The 20,309-nt window shown below is 40.1% G+C and overlaps 3 protein-coding genes across 3 annotated transcripts in view; 2 read left to right on the top strand and 1 right to left on the bottom strand.

The window, feature by feature from the left end:
* The first annotated feature begins 1,830 nt into the window (after positions 1-1,830).
* Positions 1,831-2,340, top strand: LOC138363719 (macrosialin-like). The gene has a single exon (XM_069323110.1). The coding sequence runs from the start codon at positions 1,831-1,833 to the stop codon at positions 2,338-2,340; it is 510 nt and encodes a 169-aa protein (XP_069179211.1).
* Positions 2,341-7,289: 4,949 nt separating this feature from the next.
* Positions 7,290-7,709, top strand: LOC138363718 (salivary glue protein Sgs-3-like). Its single transcript, XM_069323109.1, has one exon. The coding sequence runs from the start codon at positions 7,290-7,292 to the stop codon at positions 7,707-7,709; it is 420 nt and encodes a 139-aa protein (XP_069179210.1).
* Positions 7,710-11,383: 3,674 nt separating this feature from the next.
* The window catches only part of LOC123758407 (probable sodium/potassium/calcium exchanger CG1090), a gene marked incomplete at its 5' end in the record, with an annotated part of 157,381 nt that continues 148,455 nt past the window's right edge, over positions 11,384-20,309 (bottom strand). Inside the window, 4 exon segments of the mRNA XM_069323107.1 lie at positions 11,384-15,960; positions 17,035-17,166; positions 17,616-17,717; positions 19,217-19,427. Coding sequence (XP_069179208.1) covers positions 15,761-15,960; positions 17,035-17,166; positions 17,616-17,717; positions 19,217-19,427 — 645 coding nt within the window.

Raw genomic sequence — 20,309 nt, 5'->3', positions numbered from 1 at the left:
CAAAACATGACACTACAAGTCACAGCAACACATGGCACCACAAGTCATGGCAGCACATGGCACCACAAATCATGACAAAACATGGCACTACAAGTCACGGCAACACATGGCACCACACGTCACGGCAACACATGGCACCACAAGTCACGGCAACATATGGCACCACACGTCACGGCAACACATGGCACCACACGTCATGGCAACAAGTCACGGCAACACATGGCACCACAAGTCATGGCAAAACAAGTAACGGCAACATGTGGCACCACAAGTAACGGCAACATGTGGCACCACAAGTCACAGCAACATGTGGCACCACAAGTTATGGCAGCACATGGCACGCAAAGTAATGGCAAAACATGGCAACACGTGGCACCACAAGTTATGGCAACACAAGTCACGGCAACACATGGCACCACAAGTCATGGCAGCACATGGCACCACAAATCATGACAAAACATGGCACTACAAGTCACGGCAACACATGGCACCACAAGTCATGGCAGCACATGGCACCACAAATCATGACAAAACATGGCACTACAAGTCACGGCAACACATGGCACCACACGTCACGGCAACACATGGCACCACAAGTCACGGCAACATATGGCACCACACGTCACGGCAACACATGGCACCACACGTCATGGCAACAAGTCACGGCAACACATGGCACCACAAGTCATGGCAAAACAAGTAACGGCAACATGTGGCACCACAAGTAACGGCAACATGTGGCACCACAAGTCACAGCAACATGTGGCACCACAAGTTATGGCAGCACATGGCACGCAAAGTAATGGCAAAACATGGCAACACGTGGCACCACAAGTTATGGCAACACAAGTCACGGCAACACATGGCACCACAAGTCATGGCAGCACATGGCACCCCAAATCATGACAAAACATGGCACTACAAGTCACGGCAACACATGGCACCACAAGTCATGGCAGCACATGGCACCACAAATCATGACAAAACATGGCACTACAAGTCACGGCAACACATGGCACCACACGTCACGGCAACACATGGCACCACAAGTCACGGCAACATATGGCACCACACGTCACGGCAACACATGGCACCACACGTCATGGCAACAAGTCACGGCAACACATGGCACCACAAGTCATGGCAAAACAAGTAACGGCAACATGTGGCACCACAAGTTATGGCACTACAAGTCACGGCAACACATGGCACCACACGTCACGGCAACACATGGCACCACAAGTCACGGCAACACATGGCACCACATGTCACGGCAACACATGGCACCACAAGTCACGGCAACACATGGCACCACACGTCACGGCAACACATGGCACCACAAGTCACGGCAACACATGACACCACACGTCACGGCAACACATGGCACCACAAGTCACGGCAACACATGGCACCACAAGTCACGGCAACACATGGCACCACAAGTCACGGCAACACATGGCACCACAAGTCACGGCAACACATGGCACCACAAGTCACGGCAACACATATCACCACACGTCACGGCAACACATAGCACCACACGTCACGGCAACACATGGCACCACAAGTCACGGCAACACATAGCACCACACGTCACGGCAACACATGGCACCACAAGTCACGGCAACACATAGCACCACACGTCACGGCAACACATAGCACCACACGTCACGGCAACACATAGCACCACACGTCACGGCAACACATAGCACCACAAGTCACGGCAGCACATAGCACCACACGTCACGGCAACACATAGCACCACACGTCACGGCAACACATAGCACCACACGTCACGGCAACACATAGCACCACACGTCACGGCAACACATGGCACCACAAGTCACGGCAACACATGGCACCACAAGTAACGGCAACACATGGCACCACACGTCACGGCAACATATGGCACCACACGTCACGGCAACACATGGCACCACACGTCACGGCAACATATGGCACCACAAATCACGGCAACACATGGCACCACACGTCACGGCAACACATGGCACCACAAGTCACGGCAACACATGGCACCACAAGTCACGGCAACACATGGCACCACAAGTCACGGCAACACATGGCACCACAAGTCACGGCAACACATGGCACCACAAGTTATGGCACTACAAGTCACGGCAGCACATAGCACCACACGTCACGGCAACACATGGCACCACAAGTCACGGCAACACATGGCACCACAAGTCACGGCAACACATGGCACCACAAGTCACGGCAACACATAGCACCACAAGTCACGGCAACACATGGCACCACAAGTCACGGCAACACATAGCACCACAAGTCACGGCAACACATGGCACAGCAACAATATAATGATGGCTCAACAAATCATCTTGACCACTCGTCATGATTCAAACCTACTCCAACCATTAATTAATTCCATGGAACCACTAACATATATCTAAAATATATCTGAGAGTCAATTACAATCATAAACTTTTGTAATAGAATCATTTACCAATAGAAACAAATTCTATTGTTTTGTTAAATATCATACATATTAAAAATATTATACATATTAAAAATATTATACATATTAAAAATATCATACATATTAAAAATATTATACATATTTTTCTTCCATAGAATATTCGAAATCATTTAATTAAAATCGATTGAACAAAGATCAATACACAACTTAAATATTCAGTACACATTACCGGCACATTACAGATGAAATTCCCAAAGCTTGTCAGTACATTTTCAATCGAATTCCCTCAAGAGATAATTTAGGTTGAATATTTGAGATATTTGTACATTAGTAATGTACAATTTACTTAAAGAAAACTATTAATAATTTAGTATAAATGGGATAATCAAAGAACAAAAGTTACTAAGATACAGTATACCACACACACTATATCCAGCAGTTTAATAGTTAAATTGAATACTGAAAGTATAGGTCATTTATTACAAACAACATTACACAATTTTATTAAGAGGCTTATTCGCAATCAACTCATTTTCATCCAAGGTAGTTCTGCACATTTAAGCCGGATTGGTTAGGTAAGAACAGGTTCGACAAAGTCCAATGACATCGAGGGCATTTTATTTAGGATTAGAACAATTGACACCATAACAATCAACCTGAAGTACTGGGATATAAAGCATTTGGACCAGAATGTCCAAAATCAACATTTCCAAGACCAAAATGTATTATGTATTTCACGAGATAAATACAAACACTAGAATGACACAATTGCAACTCGTTCAGGTTCCCTCAATAACATTTTTCTGAGCTTAAATCGCAGATCCAGACGAATAGAAATAAATGGATGACAAAACTGTTCAAATGAGCTTTCACAACTAAGCAGAACCTCTGGAGGAAGTATCAGTTCTCAAAGAATAGAGGATTGCCTGAAAACACAAACCGTAACTGTCTCTATTTTCCGCTTGTTACAACTTGTAATAAAGTTGTTACATCTTGGCTTAACATGTTTATGACGTATTAGAACGTTGTTACAACTTGCTATATTGGTTGTTATAACTGGTTAGGAGGCCTTAAAACTTGTTCGAACGTTGCACCAACGTCGTAGTTTCGGTGTGTGTTTGGTGGGTTGCGAGCTACATAAACTGGCAATAAATTCAGCCACCTGGGAAATCAGATCAGTCAAAATAAACTACAAAATAAAACTTGCTCAAAACGAAGAAAAGATCTTGTCTTTTAATGTCTATATAATGAATAGATCAGGACAAAAATTCTGCAGCACCCATAAACGATGAGTAAGTTATAACTGACCATAAATCACATTGATTGATTGATTGATAAAGATTAAGCCACCCAAGAGGTGGCACGGGCATGAATAGCCCGTAAGTGGTACAATTTTTTTTTCTCAGTATTCTGAGGTTGCATTTAACCATCAAGCTGTTATCGCGGGGATAAATCACACTGAATGAATACTGTACACCAGTGTTCACACTTTCAAGAATACACAACATACCAATTCCCACAGAAACGTTTCCCTACTTCCTACGTTTGAAGTAGGGAAAAGAGAATGAGTTGAGGATATCCCCATTATGTGTAAAATAATGAGAGCATTGATAAAGTAAAGGAATCTTAAGCTGGATTGAATTCAATCCAAAATCATAAAAACTTATTATATTCAGAAAATCTCTAGACAAAGGGAAAAAATCCCCTAAATTTTATCTATGCAAAAATCACCCCTCATCTTCAGGAAGGGCAAAACACATCAGCAGAAAACCACAGACTATTCAGTTTACAGTTTACTCCCTTAGTTAACAGATTCCTAACGAATCTGTAAACTTAGGGAGATAATTCTAATGGAAAAAATCTCTCATCATTTCATGGTAAACAATTTAGTAAAATCAACAAAATATCATTCTGTAAAAAAAATAAAGCTTGGCTAACTTGTTCAAAACTTTTGAAACGATACCCAGCTACTCAAAGTACTTTTTTTTTTTTTTTACACCCACAGGTGGGTACAGGAACAGACGATTTCTGACTTACCTTAGCGAGCAGAGTTTTCCCTTCCCATAGTTTTCCTTTGAACACAACCCGTCAACTGGTTTACAACCAGGTGTCCAACGCAGACGATGACTCACAAGAACGTGGCTGAAGATCTGATGACCAAAGCACACACCAGAAAATGAAGAAACTGCGACGTCTCTGTACATCCTGGACCATTATCAAGTCGTATGTGACGGGAGAGATTGATTGATTCATTGATCAAGATTAAGCCACCCAAGAGGTGGCACGGGCATGAATAGCCCATAACTGAAGGCTCGTTGGAAGCATTACCAGTACCAGTAGCTGATACTGGAGATCTGTGGATGTGGGAGAGAGAAGGGCATGGATAATAATTAAGGAGAGTGAGGGGAGGAGCAGGTAAGAGAAGAAGGTAATTCCTAGAAGATAAGAGTAAGGCGATAAGGTAAGGATGGGATGGGTGTAAGGATGGGATGGAGGAGGAATGTGATAGGTAAGAGTAAGACAAAGAAAAAGGGGATAGGCTTAAGTCAGGTCACGTTTGTTAGGAAGGTTGGAGCATTTGAGCACATAATGTGAAAGGGAAGAGTCAACAGCAACAAAGCCAGTACTAACATGTTGGGTAGGTTGTGTATCAGAGCCGATAAGACGGCGTCTATGAAGAGTAGAGGCAGGAAAGATTAGTTTAGAAGACCAATCAATAGCATGATTAGAATCCCTAACATGACAGAAGAGAGCATTGTTTGTGTCTGCAAACTTAACACTTCTTTTGTGTTCCTTAAGTCTGTCATTCAGTGTACTGCCAGTTCTCCCAAAGTATTGGAGGGGACAAGACGAACAGGAAATAGAGTAGACACAGCAGTGTCATGTTCACAGAAAACGGTACCATCCGTTTTCTATGTGCGGCGGCTGGGACGCCAGAGAAGGTAAACAAGAGCGTACAGGACGCCCGCCAAGCTTGGTAGCTACTAGTCATGTAACATCTTGAGTATTAAAGTCAGTAACCAAGCAATGGCTTTATATCAACCCTACAACCTTCCTCAGTAACACACAAACACCACAAGCAGCAAATCCCCAACGGCCGTGATGAGGATTCGAACCTACGACCGAAAGGATCCCAGACGCGCCTTAATCGACTGTGCCATGACACGATCAAAAGACCATATTCATTTGATGCATCACGCTATTGTGATTTTGTATGTGTTAGGAGGAGCAGTGTGAACCAGAATACTACGAAAAGTGTTCGTGTGGCGAAAGGCGAACTTTATGTCAAAAGGACGAAGGGTATTAGTGAGATTTTTTGGTTCAGATATAAAGTGGAAGGCAGAGCACAGTGGTACTAGTGTTGGGAACAGCTTTGGGTAGAAATAAATTTAGTTTAGTTTGATAATAGGTATACTGTACATTGTACTTGAGAAAATTTCTCCAGGGCGAGAGAAAGATTTATGAATAATGGAAATTTCAAAATCAAGAAACTGAGAGTCACTGATGAGTAGAGCGGGGAGGAAGAGAGACGAGGACACTTTTCTTAACAGAAGGAAAGATGGTAGGAAAAGAAGTTAATGTACATACCAATATGCATGGGTTTTCGGTACAGAGAGAAAGAGAACCCGGACACAGAGCTGTGAACATGAGCGTCTTGAAAAGGAAGGAGGGAATTAGATTCCCATTCAACTTTGAAATGGATAGGAGGAGTCAGAGTGTTAGGAGAGGAGATGAAAGGCTGGAAACGTCTAAGGTCATGAGGCCATATAGCAAAAATGTCGTCACATAGCGATAATGGTCCAGGAGGGACCGAAACGTCGTCGTTTCTTTATCTTCTGGTGTGTGGGTTTGGTCATCATGTATTCAATTACTGTTGGATAAACAGGGGCACAAAGTTAAGGAATAGTGGCCAGATAATTATCCCTGACCAGGACTCTAAATCTAAAATAAATTGCTTGCAAGGACTGTGGCAAATGTTTTATCACTGAGCCATCATGGATTTCTGGTTGATGTGGTGTACATGGGCTACTCTAAACCTTTAGATATGGTACCACATGAAAGACTGGCCCAGAAAGACTGGCCCAAAAATTACAAGCACATGGAATAAATTGCAAAAAAATAGAATAAATAAATCAATGGTTAAGACAACAGAAGCAAAGGGTCGTCTTAAGTGGAAATGAATATAGTTGGAAAAATGTTGACCGGAGTACCACAAGGCTCTTTCTTGGAGCCAAACTTTGTTATACACATTTATATCGTTTATGAATATGTTACAAACCACATCAATCTTTCAGATGACACGAAAATCTATGGTAAAGTGGAAACGAAAACTCAAAAGGACTCGAAACAAGTTTTGAGTTCTTGCAAAGCTATCTATATTAACACTACAAATGGTCAGGGGTTAGTAACAGGTCAAATGTTTTTCAATATTAAAAAATGGAAGAGCGTGACAGTAGGGCACAACAATACATATATCTCAACAACACAATCATGCAGCATAGTGATGAAGGTCAGTACCGAGGCGTCGTCATCATCCACACAATGAGAGTTGCTCAACAAGTAGGAGCTGTGGAACAAAATATTGAGGAATAATTAAACCTTTGACTTCAAGGAGGAGATAGCGGTTATTCAGCTGTACAAATCTCTGGTACATTCCGTTCGGACTACATCCAAGCATGGAGATTGCCTTCAAATAGACCTATCTTCTTTGACGACAGTTCAGTACAGGGCCAACGATATAACACATAACTTTTACCAGGAAAGGTTGAGGGGCTCAAGACTACAGCTCTATAAACCAGACATGACAGGGCAGAGCCCATCAAAACCAGACATGACAGGCCAGACCCCATCAAGACCAGACATGACAGGCTGGACCCCATCGAGACCAGACATGACAGGCCAGACCCTATCAAGACCAGACATGACAGGCCAGACCCTATCAAGACCAGACATGACAGGCCAGACCCCATCAAGACCAGACATGACAGGCCAGACACCATCAAGACCAGACATGACAGGCCGGACCCCATCAAGACCAGACATGACAGGCCAGACCCCATCAAGACCAGACATGACAGGCCGGACCCCATCGAGACCAGACATGACAGGCCAGACCCCATCAAGACCAGACATGACAGGCTGGACCCCATCAAGACCAGACATGACAGGCCAGACCCCATCAAGACCAGACATGACAAGCCGGACCCCATCGAGACCAGACATGACAGGCTGGACCCATCAGGATCTTTAAAATACTAAACATTTTTAAAGATATTAATTAATCCAGACCATTTCTTTCAAAGATCAAACTAATAGACACAAGAGGTAACTGATTCAATAAGCCACAATGTAAGACCAAAAATATATATTTTTTGCACTTATGGGATAATAAACCTGTGGAACCGCCTGCTCGACGAAGCAGTAAATGCCAAGACATTACTTCAACTTAAAATTCCACTGAAAATAAAACTCAGGAATAATGGGCAGACCTTTGACAAGCCGCCAGCTTCCTGTCCCAGTTGAGTCCACTAGAGATAGTGGTCCTGAGGTAAATTCAGGTAAATTGATAACTGAAAAAAAATCATGTATTTCTAGAATTAAATATGAACTTGTATACAATACTCCTGTTACGATAGTTCACAAAATTTGATTTATATATTTTTTTCTTTAAATTCAATGTACATCATACATCTGCAAGTATCATCTACAGCAATAGTTATATTATAATAATTTTTGAGTCATAAAATATGCATACACAAGAACATAATATAGAGGTATATTTAAGGTACTGGGGTTCCATATTAAATAGTCACTAATATGCAAAGCATTTTAAGCAAAACTGAACAAATTTAGTTAAAAAATTATAAATTTGAAAAAAAATCAAAGAAGACATGTCCAGGAAATTAGAAATGATAAACAATATATAGGTGAGAATGATGGACAAAGCACAAGTACATAATAAAATTTGTAGTTTTTGGAACAGTACAGATATTGTAACATCAGCAATAACAACAAAAATATACTGTAGCTTACTATATACTTCAGAATTAGTTTTCCCTAACGATTTAAAAAAAACGTATGTAGTGTAGTATAGTCTTTTCTATCACTTCCCCCAAGGAAACTAGAAGTGCTTCAATGTCACCCAGGGATAAGCATGCAATTATCAAAACACTCAGTCGCAAAGGCTATAAAGCACTACTTTCTTAGTGCTTTACCTGGTAGGCAAGACTGTTATATCACGCAGTTCTATAATAGATTGCGTATTATAATCTATCTTCTAATAAACTACCTTCGTATGCATTAGACGTGCTAGAAATGCCTGGGTTACGCTGCCATGCAATACATGCACTTACTGAAGGGTGTGCAAGTCTCGACATTCTAATTACTAAATTTATTCCCAAACATTACTAAGTTTTTACTTTCATCAATGATCCAGAATCAATTTTACAGTAATAACTTAATTGTGTTTAGTAGCAGTAATAATAATTAATAGTAATGTCTTAATTACAAACATAATAACATGGGATAAAAACCCACACACTTATCTGTGTAATTTATGTAAAGATTTTCACCTAGTCTTTTACACTCTCCTGAGTACATTATCGAGGTCTAAGTGTCTGGTCTGGAGGAGACTTGCACCTCAATGTTGAGATGCTAGTCTCGTCCTCACCATACACTCAGACCTTAATAGCTGAATGATGAAGATTAAGCCACCCAAAAGGTGGCACGGGCATGAATAGCCCGTAAGTGGTGACCCTTTTGAGCCATCACCAGTATCAAGAGATGATACTGGAGATCTGTGGAGGTGTGAGTGCACCCTGCGTGACGGGAGATGTCTCCCGCGTCCTTAATAGCGCATTCAGGAGACTGCGCAAGACTTGGCGTCATCTTTAAATGATTTTGGGGCTTAGCGTCCCCGCGGCCCGATCCTCGACCAGACCTCCTTTTTGTTACACACCCCTCAGGAAGCACCCCGTAACAGCTGTCTAACTCCCAGGTACCTATTTACTGCTAGGTGAACAGGTGCATCAATGTGAAAGAAACTCTGTCCATTTCTTTCTGTCTCCTCCAGGGATCGAACCCAGAACCTTAAGACTACGAATCCCAAGTGCTGTCCACTCAGCTGTCAGGCCCCCTGGCGTAGTTCAAATCTTTACATAAATTACAACATACATAAATTTGGGTTTTTCATTCTAAATCATATTAATAATAATAATTTATTTATTTATTTACACAACTGTACATACATATGATACATGAACAGAGAAAGATACATAGGTAAGACAAGTACAAAGCATAAAGCCAATGATACGCAATGCATTTTGGGCATAAGATAATAGTTAGGTTGTTCAAGGGTATGATGAGATATACACTGAATACTTAATAAGGAGGTTAGCATAAACAAAATTCAAGACACTTTGCAAATGTGACTTTCTGAAATTTGACAGTTTTCTATTGAGCCATAAATGGTTTGGTAGACATCTTGCATTCGCATAATAATTTGATTAAAAGCTTTTGCTAAAGATTATTGGGTTCCTTTCTGAAGAGCACAAATCCCTGATCTATGAACATTTACTGATCTGCTGCCAGAAATTTTAGCCAAATATTCCCAGTTTGCTAACTGTAGGTAGTAACTAAGTGATTGTAACCTATCCACCGCTGCCCACTGGATGGGGGGCGGTGTGCAGGACAAACATATCAATTGTGACACTAGCTCTCCACATATGTAAGTTGCTTAATTTAGAAACTGTACTTGTGGTCGATCTCGAACCCATTGTTGATGTGACGACTTATACTGAATTTTGTAACTAGCTCATCAAGATTATAACTTGCTTAGCTAAATTGTGTAGTTCAGTCCCTGAGCCCATTATGTGCCTCTGTAACCCTTTCCTCTATCGTCCACAAGACAGGTATGGGGTGCATAATAAATGAACTAAACTAAACTATGAACATTTACACTTGGGAATGGAATCAATTTTAATTTTTAGCCACAAGGCCTTCTAAACAACCCATTTCTTAAGTACAAACATAACAGTGCTTATGTATAATTTCCTATGTTTGTTGAAGAGAAATGCTTGAATAATGGTCAGTAAAGAAGAGAAAGTATGAAAGTATGCTGGTGGTGCACCAGACCCCATTCATCATAGTCTCATTTAGTAATTATACCTCTTTGCTCTTCAAAAACATCAACACACATTACCTGAAATTATCCAAGAGCCTCTCTCTCTCTCTCTCTCTCTCTCTCTCTCTCTCTCTCTCTCTCTCTCTAGAAGCCACTATGATAACAGGAAGCTGGCGGCTTGTCAAAGGCCCCCCTTCCCTCATTTGTCCTGATTATATCGAGGTAGATCTTGAACTGCAGCAGTGTTTTGGCATTTACAGCTTCAGCAGGTAGGCGGTTCCTTGGGTTTATAACACCGAGTAAAAAAAAAAAAAACAGAACAAAAAAGCACTTTGGTTCTGCATTATGAGCGGCTGACTTAGAAACTCCCTTAGGAATGTATTTCATTCCTAAGCAGAAGATTACCTGCAATGCAATGGAACACCAACTTGCAAATGATGAGCAACAATAATGTGCATGAAGATTAGAGACCCAACCCACATATCTGAAAATGAAAAATTAATGACGTTTCAGTCCCTCCTGGACCATTATTAAGTCCTGTAACATATACGACTTGATAATGGTCCAGGATGGACTGAAACGTTGTCAATATTTTCTTTTCAGATTTGAGGGTTGATCATCATACTATCAACATATTACACGAGCTTGCTTTTGAAGAATTTCCAAAATACTGTGAATAATGTGTTCAACTTCTGAACTTACACAGTTTCTGTCACCACTTATCAGTACATTATTCAATTCCATCTCATCTGTAAAATAAATCGAACTCTATCACTTAATAAAATCAGAAATAAAATTGATAGTGAAAATTATACTTTTTATTCAAAAACAATATTTTATTAAGTTCCTCCCTCAACATTGAATGCCATTCAACATATAACAGTCATTTTCTATATCTAAAATGAGTAATATTAATGGTAATTTTTCTTTACATGTTTTCCTCAGGTAATCAAAATACTTAGCCTGAAATAAAGTCAAATTTAATATAAAATTCTTTTGTTGCATCTAAAGCAAGAAAATGCAAAATAGAATTATAACAAAAAATTCATGCATAAATTGTGTATGCAAATGCAAAATTCTTAGCATTATTTTACAGCTGTCTTCAGAAACATAGATTTTAAAACGGTCTTGAGCTGATAACTAATTACACCTCACAGTTCCTCAGCATTTCATCACATTTCAACAGAACTCACAAATATGATGACCTATCTTGTGATGAGTCTAAGATAATGGACTATAAATTAAAAGTCTTAATTAAATCCTTGTAACTACAATTCTGATAAGAATGTTTGAGGCCATACAAAATAAATACAGCATTTCAGTCAAAAATCAGTATGGTATCCCCAATACGAAGCTGAAAAGGATACATAAGCATATGTAGAAAATATGGAAATTGTTTTTCCAATTACTTCTGAACAGAATTCTCTTCAATGCACGGTAATTGGTGAAGATGTATCCTACTTCACCGTCTGTGTTAAGTGCGCTATATAGACACAGTCAATTGAAAAGTTGAAAGTCCACATCTGTTAAGTCTATAACCACATGACTGAACTGGTAACAATATTTCAGAACATGTACATGTACGTGTGTATTATATATATATATACATATACATATACATATATATATATATATATATATATATACATATATATATATATATATATATATATATATATATATATAGTCGTACCTAGTAACCTAGTAGCCAGAACGCACTTCTCTGCCTACTATGCAAGGCCCGATAGATTTTCTTTCTTTTTTCAACAAATTGTTTCCAATTGATTTATTTGAATTATTATTATATTAATAATATAAATTATTGACTTAGTTATGTTAGTTTAGGTTGGGTTATGCTAGGTTAGGTTAGGTTAGGTTAGGTAGGGTTGGTTAGGTTCGGTCATATATCTACGTTAGTTTTGACTCAAATTTAAACAAATGAAGTCATACATAGTGAAATTGATAGCTTTATCATTTCATAAGAAAAAAATTTGAAAAATAAATAAATTCAGGAAAACTTAGCCTATTAAGCAAATCGGGCCTTGCACAGTAGGCCGAGAAGTGCCTTCTGGCTACTAGGTACATTATATATATATATATATATATATATATATATATATATATATATATATACTATATATATATATATATATATATATATATATATATATATATATATATATATATGAATGCATGTGTGGGTGCATGTGTGTGTACATTGTATGTGTGTATATGTGTACATACGTGTGTATATGTGTACATACATGTGTGTGTACATGTGTATGTGTACATACATGTGTGTGTACATGTGTATGTGTACATACATGTATGTTTACGTGTGTGTGTGTGTGTGTGTGTGTGTGTGTGTGTGTGTGTGTGTGTGTGTGTGTGTGTGTGTGTGTGTGTGTCTAGATGTGTGTGTGTGTACATGTGTGTGTGTTTACATGTATGTGTTTTTACATGTATGTGTGCTTTTACATGTGTGTGTGTGTGTGTGTGTGTGTGTGTGTATGTGTGCATGCTTTCACTTGCATGTCAACACTCTGAGACCACTAACGTCTGCACTAACAAGTCCTATTACTGAGACGCTTTTAATTGTGCTATTCATACTCATGCCTCAAGTGCTCTCGCAACTCCTAAATGATATTCTTAACATTTGCAGAAGAAGAGTCACAATAATGTGGCTGAAGTAAGTTGACCAAACCACACACTAGAAAGTGACGGGATGACGACGTTTCGGTCCGTCCTGGTCCATTCTCAATCGATTTGAGAATGGTCCAGGACGGACCGAAACGTCGTCGTCCCTTCACTTTCTAGTGTGTAGTTTGGTTAATATTCTTAACACTGTCACAAATGCTTCGAGTACTAAAGACTCCTCTGCACGTCATCAAATATTTAGCCTTACTAGGTTCCGGTACTATGTTTCGGTATTATGTTCCAGTACAATGATCCAGTACTATTGACAACTGGGCGACGAACCAATGACACGCCTCTACAACTTTGAGGCAGCACCTACATATGGATATACCTTCATTATCAAATGACACATGAGTGAAAAGTAAGGAAATGCTCCATACATCATTACTGCCTTATGCTTAGACTGACTTCTAAATACTGCTATAGAAAAAACTTCATATTTGGCCAGACTACTTGTCTAGGCAACAATAACTATGTTAACACTGGCAAAATACTTTACGACTACACAACGAGTTAAGATCTTGACTAAATTATGACAATATTGAAAGTCAGAACCTCTCTATAGCTGTAAGGTCAATATTGGCATTTTTTAATGGACTTCACAACTCTATGACTACAAATGTTGCCTTATCTAAATTAAAAGGCTTGGAAGCTCTGCCATAACAATCAAATTGTGTTGAAATCACTGCCTGTCACTGTAATGACAAGTGGCCATCAATTTCCACCCACCTTTGTGATAAGCTTCCAGCATAACAGGATATGGTGTGCAACTTCATATTAAAGTACATTTAAAGTACATTTAAAGTACATTTAAAGTACATTTAAAGTACAATCGCCTCATCAGCAGCGGCGGCGGCGAGCTACACATTTTAAAATCACAGTACATAGCAAAAAGACTGAATACTAACTGCTACAGAATATTGTGCACCATATTCTGTTGTGTTGCACGAAGGCTATATGTGTGTGAGGTGAGAAATGACAGCAATAACAGTAGCAAGTATACCTAGCTTCCATCAGCACTAGCCAGGAAGAGGAAGTAAAATGAAGTCATCCTATTTGACTGCATTTCAAGAAGGCTGCACTTTTTTTTTTTTGACACTAAATGCTTGAAATATTTACAAACTTTTAATCTTCCAATTTAATTTGACGTCCCTTAATTCTCTAATTATAAGTTATCTTTATTTAAAGTCTGACATCAAACTTGATTAAAAGTCAAATTTTAAAAGTCAATGCAATTAAGAAAAAATTCACAACATACGAGAAATTAATTATTGAACTAAACAATTACAAAATCATTTAAATTAATTTTCAACCACCAAAAAAGTGCACATTTTTATGACCTTTATCAAGTGCATATAAAATGTACACTTTTTTCGAAGTGCATATTTTTATATGCACTTCCAAAAAGATTATAATTATAACTAGACTGAACCTAATGAACTTCTATTTATTCACGAACTATCAAGCATTAAACTTGGGAATTGTTGAGAAAAAACTCAAGAGATATTTTTACACTGAATTTCTAAAACATTGAAATGATAATTTGGACTCCGAGACTCTCAAACACTAGCGAGGAACACACACACAACTGTGTCTTGGTACCGAGGCCTCAAAACTCGAGTCTTCACTCGGAACTCTCAAAACCTGAAGCTTGCAAAATGTATCCAAGGCTCTTAAGAGAGTTGCAGCTGTGAGCAATAAGGACACGAACATATTTTGAATCCCTCAGAAGAGTTGAGTGATATTTGTGCCTTCCACAAACTTTCAAGCTTTACAGTACTGTACACAATGTATAAATAATAAAGCCGTAGAACAGAATTCAATTCCGTCGTATAGCCACAATATTTAGTCATAGATTCATCACGTTGTGATTTTTCATTGTGTACTGTACGGTATGTTAGTGAACAACAGGGACAATTACGTTACTTGTGTTGGAAGCATGCTGGTCACATTACAAAAATTCTACTCCATTATAGTGTACCAAACCTATCAATACACAAAGGCAAAACACAATATTCTTTGGTATCTGTTCAGGATCCCACTCTAAAAGGACTATACATTAAAATTCTCTGATCTAATGGAAGGATATAAAATAAAATCTCGTAAAGATTTCTTCTAAACATCTTTGAACTCTAACATCTCAACCATAAATCTGTAACCATATTAAATGTTTGAAATACAACAAAAGCCTCTTAAGAACATATTTGTATAACCACCCAAATGCTTCAGTTAGTGATGTTAATGAAGGTTTATGCTTATGCTAAAATATGAAATTCAAATATTTTCACATTAAAATAATGATTATTATATATGTAAAACAGTTCTCTACAAGGCAGTAAATTATATTAATATTTAATAAATGCTTTCATTTCTAAACAAAAAAATTTACAACCTTCAATTCTGCAGCACTTAAAATTGCAGGATATGACCTTTAAATACCTAGTAAGCTTGAGATAAATACCCTAAAGCTTCAATGGGCGAGCTCAGTAAGGGCTTGGGCACTCGGGTGGGTTGAGGTAGCCAAAGACATTGAGCTCGTACAGGCTGGCAAATATCATAAATATGAGGTACCAAAACATAAGCACCACGCCGTATTTTTTATCCAGCTTCCAGCCATTCATATGAGTGGCGACGATCAAGAAAATCACGGTCGAGAAGAGCGAGACTGTTGAGTACGTCAGACCTGCAGACACAAAAGTTAGTCGAGGGATTTGTGTGTGAATTTGGAAGTAATGGAAATGGAAGTAATGATTATATATAGCATAAACCTCAAGTATAACTATATAATCACCATGAGGGCTATATAGCCCTTCGTGGCCCTCAATGGATGGGTGTGGGGAGCAAGATTGGCAAATTATATTTGTAACTTGTGTGACAAACATTTATTCTTTGTGCTAGGGCCTCTTTAGGTGACGGTAATGTTAGTGTAACAAATTTTGATGATATTATTGCTTTATTTATACTGCCTGATCTGCTGTCCTCCTGTGCAAGCGTATTTGAGGCGGTTGAGAGCAATAAATATTATGTTCTTGTCGTTTTAGACCCAACTAAGCTGTTTGACACTAGACCCAACTTTGCTCGCCAGGAAAGTTGAGGTCAACAGCACTGGAGGGTATGTTCTGAATTGGATAAGAACCTGGGACCAGATTCACGAAAGCACTTACGCAAGCACTTACGAACCTGTACATCTTTTCTCCATCTTTGGCAGCTTTGTTTCCAATTAGTAAACAGTTAATGAGCTCCGAAGCACCAGGAGGCTGTTTATAACAATAACAACAGTTGAATGGGAAGTTTTCATGCTTGTAAACTGTTTAATAAATGTAACCAAAGCCGTCAAAGATTGAGGAAAAATGTACACGTTCGTAAGTGCTTGCGTGAATCTGGCCCCTGGTTGAAGGCCAGGTTGACGACAGGATTCAGAGTATTTGTATCAAAAATCTAAATCAGAGTGGAGAAATATGTCACTAGTGGGGTGTCTGAGGGGTTTGTTTTGGAGCCTTTGTTATTGATATGTATTATGAACTTAGATGTTCATAGTATGAACCTAGATGTTGAAGGCAAGCAAGAGCAAAGACCTAAATTTAGGAAATGACAGTGGTCTTGTTTACCAAATAATTTATGCTGAATCTGGTAAATTGAGTTAGAAGAGACTAGGGCTTCATGCCTGGCAATGATGTTAGACACTGAAAACAATAATACATTTTCTAAAGATATATCCAACAATGATAACCAATACAGAGTAATCCAGTCACTTTACCTCTGCTCTCAACAGGGACAGTGGTTCCGGGGTAGATGATAGCAGTCTTGAAGAACCAGGGCAGACCCAGACACAGAAGAATGTCAAACACATTGCTCCCAATGGCGTTGCTTACTGCCATGTCGCCAAAACCTGTAGCAAGAGTGGACGTTACCTACCCTTGCAACTCACCATTTTGGCGAGTTCTATACCTGCCAAGTGTACATTTCCAGCTTAAGTAGGATAGCTATTTAAGTTGGAAATTAAGATTAAATTATCCTACTTAAGCTACTACTGATCCCGCTCTCCTGGATCTAGTTTGAATACTGTTTATCTTCACATTGTGCCTAGAGATAGCGAGCTTCTAAGAGAGGTACTGTAATCTGATCTTCTATATTTTTATAAATAAAATACTGTATTATTATTAATATTATGCTGATGTATGTGCCAGCCTCATACACCAGCATAGCGCCTCACCACACACACACACACACACACACACACACACACCCTCAAACCTCACCATACGCACACCCTCACAACCCCTCACACACACACACACACACACACACACACACACACACACACACACGGCCACGTACCCTGCTTGGCCACACAGAGAGAGGACATAGCGTCAGGTGCCGACACGCCCACAGCTATCAGCGTCAGACCCATCACGGTGTCGGGAATACCCAGGGTGAAACCTGCAACGGTTAACTCATTATAATCATCCTACTTATATGATGAACAGTAGTATGCACCCCGGACACACTGACCTTTATCGCTTACACTCTATCATTTATTGGGGGGGGGATTTCCTACCCTTTTTAATTCTATAATTCTATAATATAATTAATTCTATACATATAATCTAATGTAACTAGAAAAAATGATGGCAAGTTCGGGGAGAAGCTAACTGTATCCAGAGGGTATAGTTTGGTCGTGATCTGTACACCCCAGAGAGTATCTGGGGTGTACACACACACCCCGGAGAGTATCTGGGGTGTACACACACACCCCGGAGAGTATCTGGGGTGTACACACACACCCCGGAGAGTATCTGGGGTGTACACACACACCCCGGAGAGTATCTGGGGTGTACACACACACCCCGGAGAGTATCTGGGGTATACACACACACCTCGGAGACCATCTGCGGTGTACACACACACCCCGGAGACCATCTGGGGTGTACACACACCCCGGGGACCATCTGGGGTGTACACACACCCCGGGGACCATCTGGGGTGTAAACACACCCCGGGGACCATCTGGGGTGTAAACACACCCCGGGGACCATCTGGGGTGTACACACACCCCGGGGACCATCTGGGGTGTACACACACCCCGGGGACCATCTGGGGTGTACACACACCCCGGGGACCATCTGGGGTGTACACACACCCCGGGGACCATCTGGGGTGTACACACACCCCGGGGACCATCTGGGGTGTACACACACCCCGGGGACCATCTGGGGTGTACACACACCCAGAGAGTATACAGAAGGGGGGTTCCCATTCTCCACTTTTGTGGTATACAGGAGCAACAGCCGGGAGCAAAAAAAAAAACAAATAGAAAAAAAAAAACTAAATATCATATAATCATATATTCTCAATCTTGAATAAATGTTAAGACTTTAGAACTATTTTTATCATCAAGATTTTTAGAATTAATTAATATAGTAGAAAGCATCTACCTCAACATTTAATGAGTAATTACTCATACAACCATCTTGGAAATACAAAATTGTGATGAATAGGTATTGTATTATACAAATTTTGTTTTAATTCCCAGTGAAAGTCTTCCTCAGATTTGCACTTAAAGACTACAGTAATTGGTTTGATCCATGTACTATTATTTACAAGGGAAAACATGGATAAAATTATATACAAATTAATGTATTTATTCACACACTTGAAACACTAATGTTTATGATCATGAATGTGTATTGATACACAAGGTACACTACCACACCATACACACGCCGTAACGATAATGTTTATGATCATGAATGTGTATTGATACACAAGGTACACTACCACACCATACACACGCCGTACCGATAATGTTTATGATCATGAATGTGTATTGATACACAAGGTACACTACCACACCATACACACGCCGTACCGATAATGTTTATGATCATGAATGTGTATTGATACACAAGGTACACTACCACACCATACACACGCCGTACCGATAATGGTGATCATCCACACCATAAGGTATGAATAAGCGGCGATCCAGAACATGCTCATGATGAATGTGATGAGGTGCCAGCGACGGAAGCGCTCCCTGCGGCAGTCCGGGGTGGTGAAGTGGTGGAGTGCCACCAGGGGCAGCGACAGTGCCCACCCCAGGCGCTCACACACCCCCACGGGCACTGTCCACGGCGACACGTCGTCGTCCTGATAACACAGAGATTTACAGTAAACAAACACACAGAGATTTACAGTAAACAAACACACAGAGATTTACAGTAAACAAACACACAGAGATTTACAGTAAACAAACAAATATATATACACAAAAAAGTTTGTTTTAACTTGCAAATAAATGTTTGTAATTACAAGGGACATCAATAAGAGGGTCTCTTGGTACAGTTGATCACGGGTTCGACTCCCCAGCGGGCTGAAATGGTTGATCACGTTTCTTTTCACCTTATGCCTCTCTTCACCTAGCGGTAAATAGGTACCTGGTTCCTGTACCCAACAAAACCTATTATAAATTATCTTCTCCTTCGGGCTTAATTACAATTTTTAAATCAGATTTAAGTGGATTTAAATGTACCGGGAGTTTAGGGTACCGGGAGTTTAGGGTACCGGGAGTTTAGGAGTACCGGGAGTTTAGGAGTACCGGGAGTTTAGGGTACCGGGAGTTTAGGGTACCGGGAGTTTAGGAGTACCGGGAGTTTAGGAGTACCGGGAGTTTAGGAGTACCGGGAGTTTAGGGTACCGGGAGTTTAGGAGTACCGGGAGTTTAGGAGTACCGGGAGTTTAGGAGTACCGGGAGTTTAGGAGTACCGGGAGTTTAGGGTACCGGGAGTTTAGGAGTACCGGGAGTTTAGGAGTACCGGGAGTTTAGGAGTACCGGGAGTTTAGGAGTACCGGGAGTTTAGGAGTACCGGGAGTTTAGGAGTACCGGGAGTTTAGGAGTACCGGGAGTTTAGGGTACCGGGAGTTTAGGAGTACCGGGAGTTTAGGAGTACCGGGAGTTTAGGAGTACCGGGAGTTTAGGAGTACCGGGAGTTTAGGAGTACCGGGAGTTTAGGGTACCGGGAGTTTAGGGTA

This window comes from Procambarus clarkii, chromosome 11 (assembly GCF_040958095.1).
Source record: "Procambarus clarkii isolate CNS0578487 chromosome 11, FALCON_Pclarkii_2.0, whole genome shotgun sequence".
Lineage (NCBI taxonomy): Eukaryota > Metazoa > Arthropoda > Malacostraca > Decapoda > Cambaridae > Procambarus > Procambarus clarkii.
This window is presented reverse-complemented; position numbering and strand designations above follow the sequence as displayed.

Excerpts from the sequence above, each read along its gene's own strand:
- LOC138363719 (XM_069323110.1), top strand. The coding sequence starts at position 1,831 with ATGGCACCACAAGTCACGGCAACACATGGCACCACAAGTAACGGCAAC.
- LOC138363718 (XM_069323109.1), top strand. The coding sequence starts at position 7,290 with ATGACAGGCCAGACCCCATCAAGACCAGACATGACAGGCTGGACCCCA.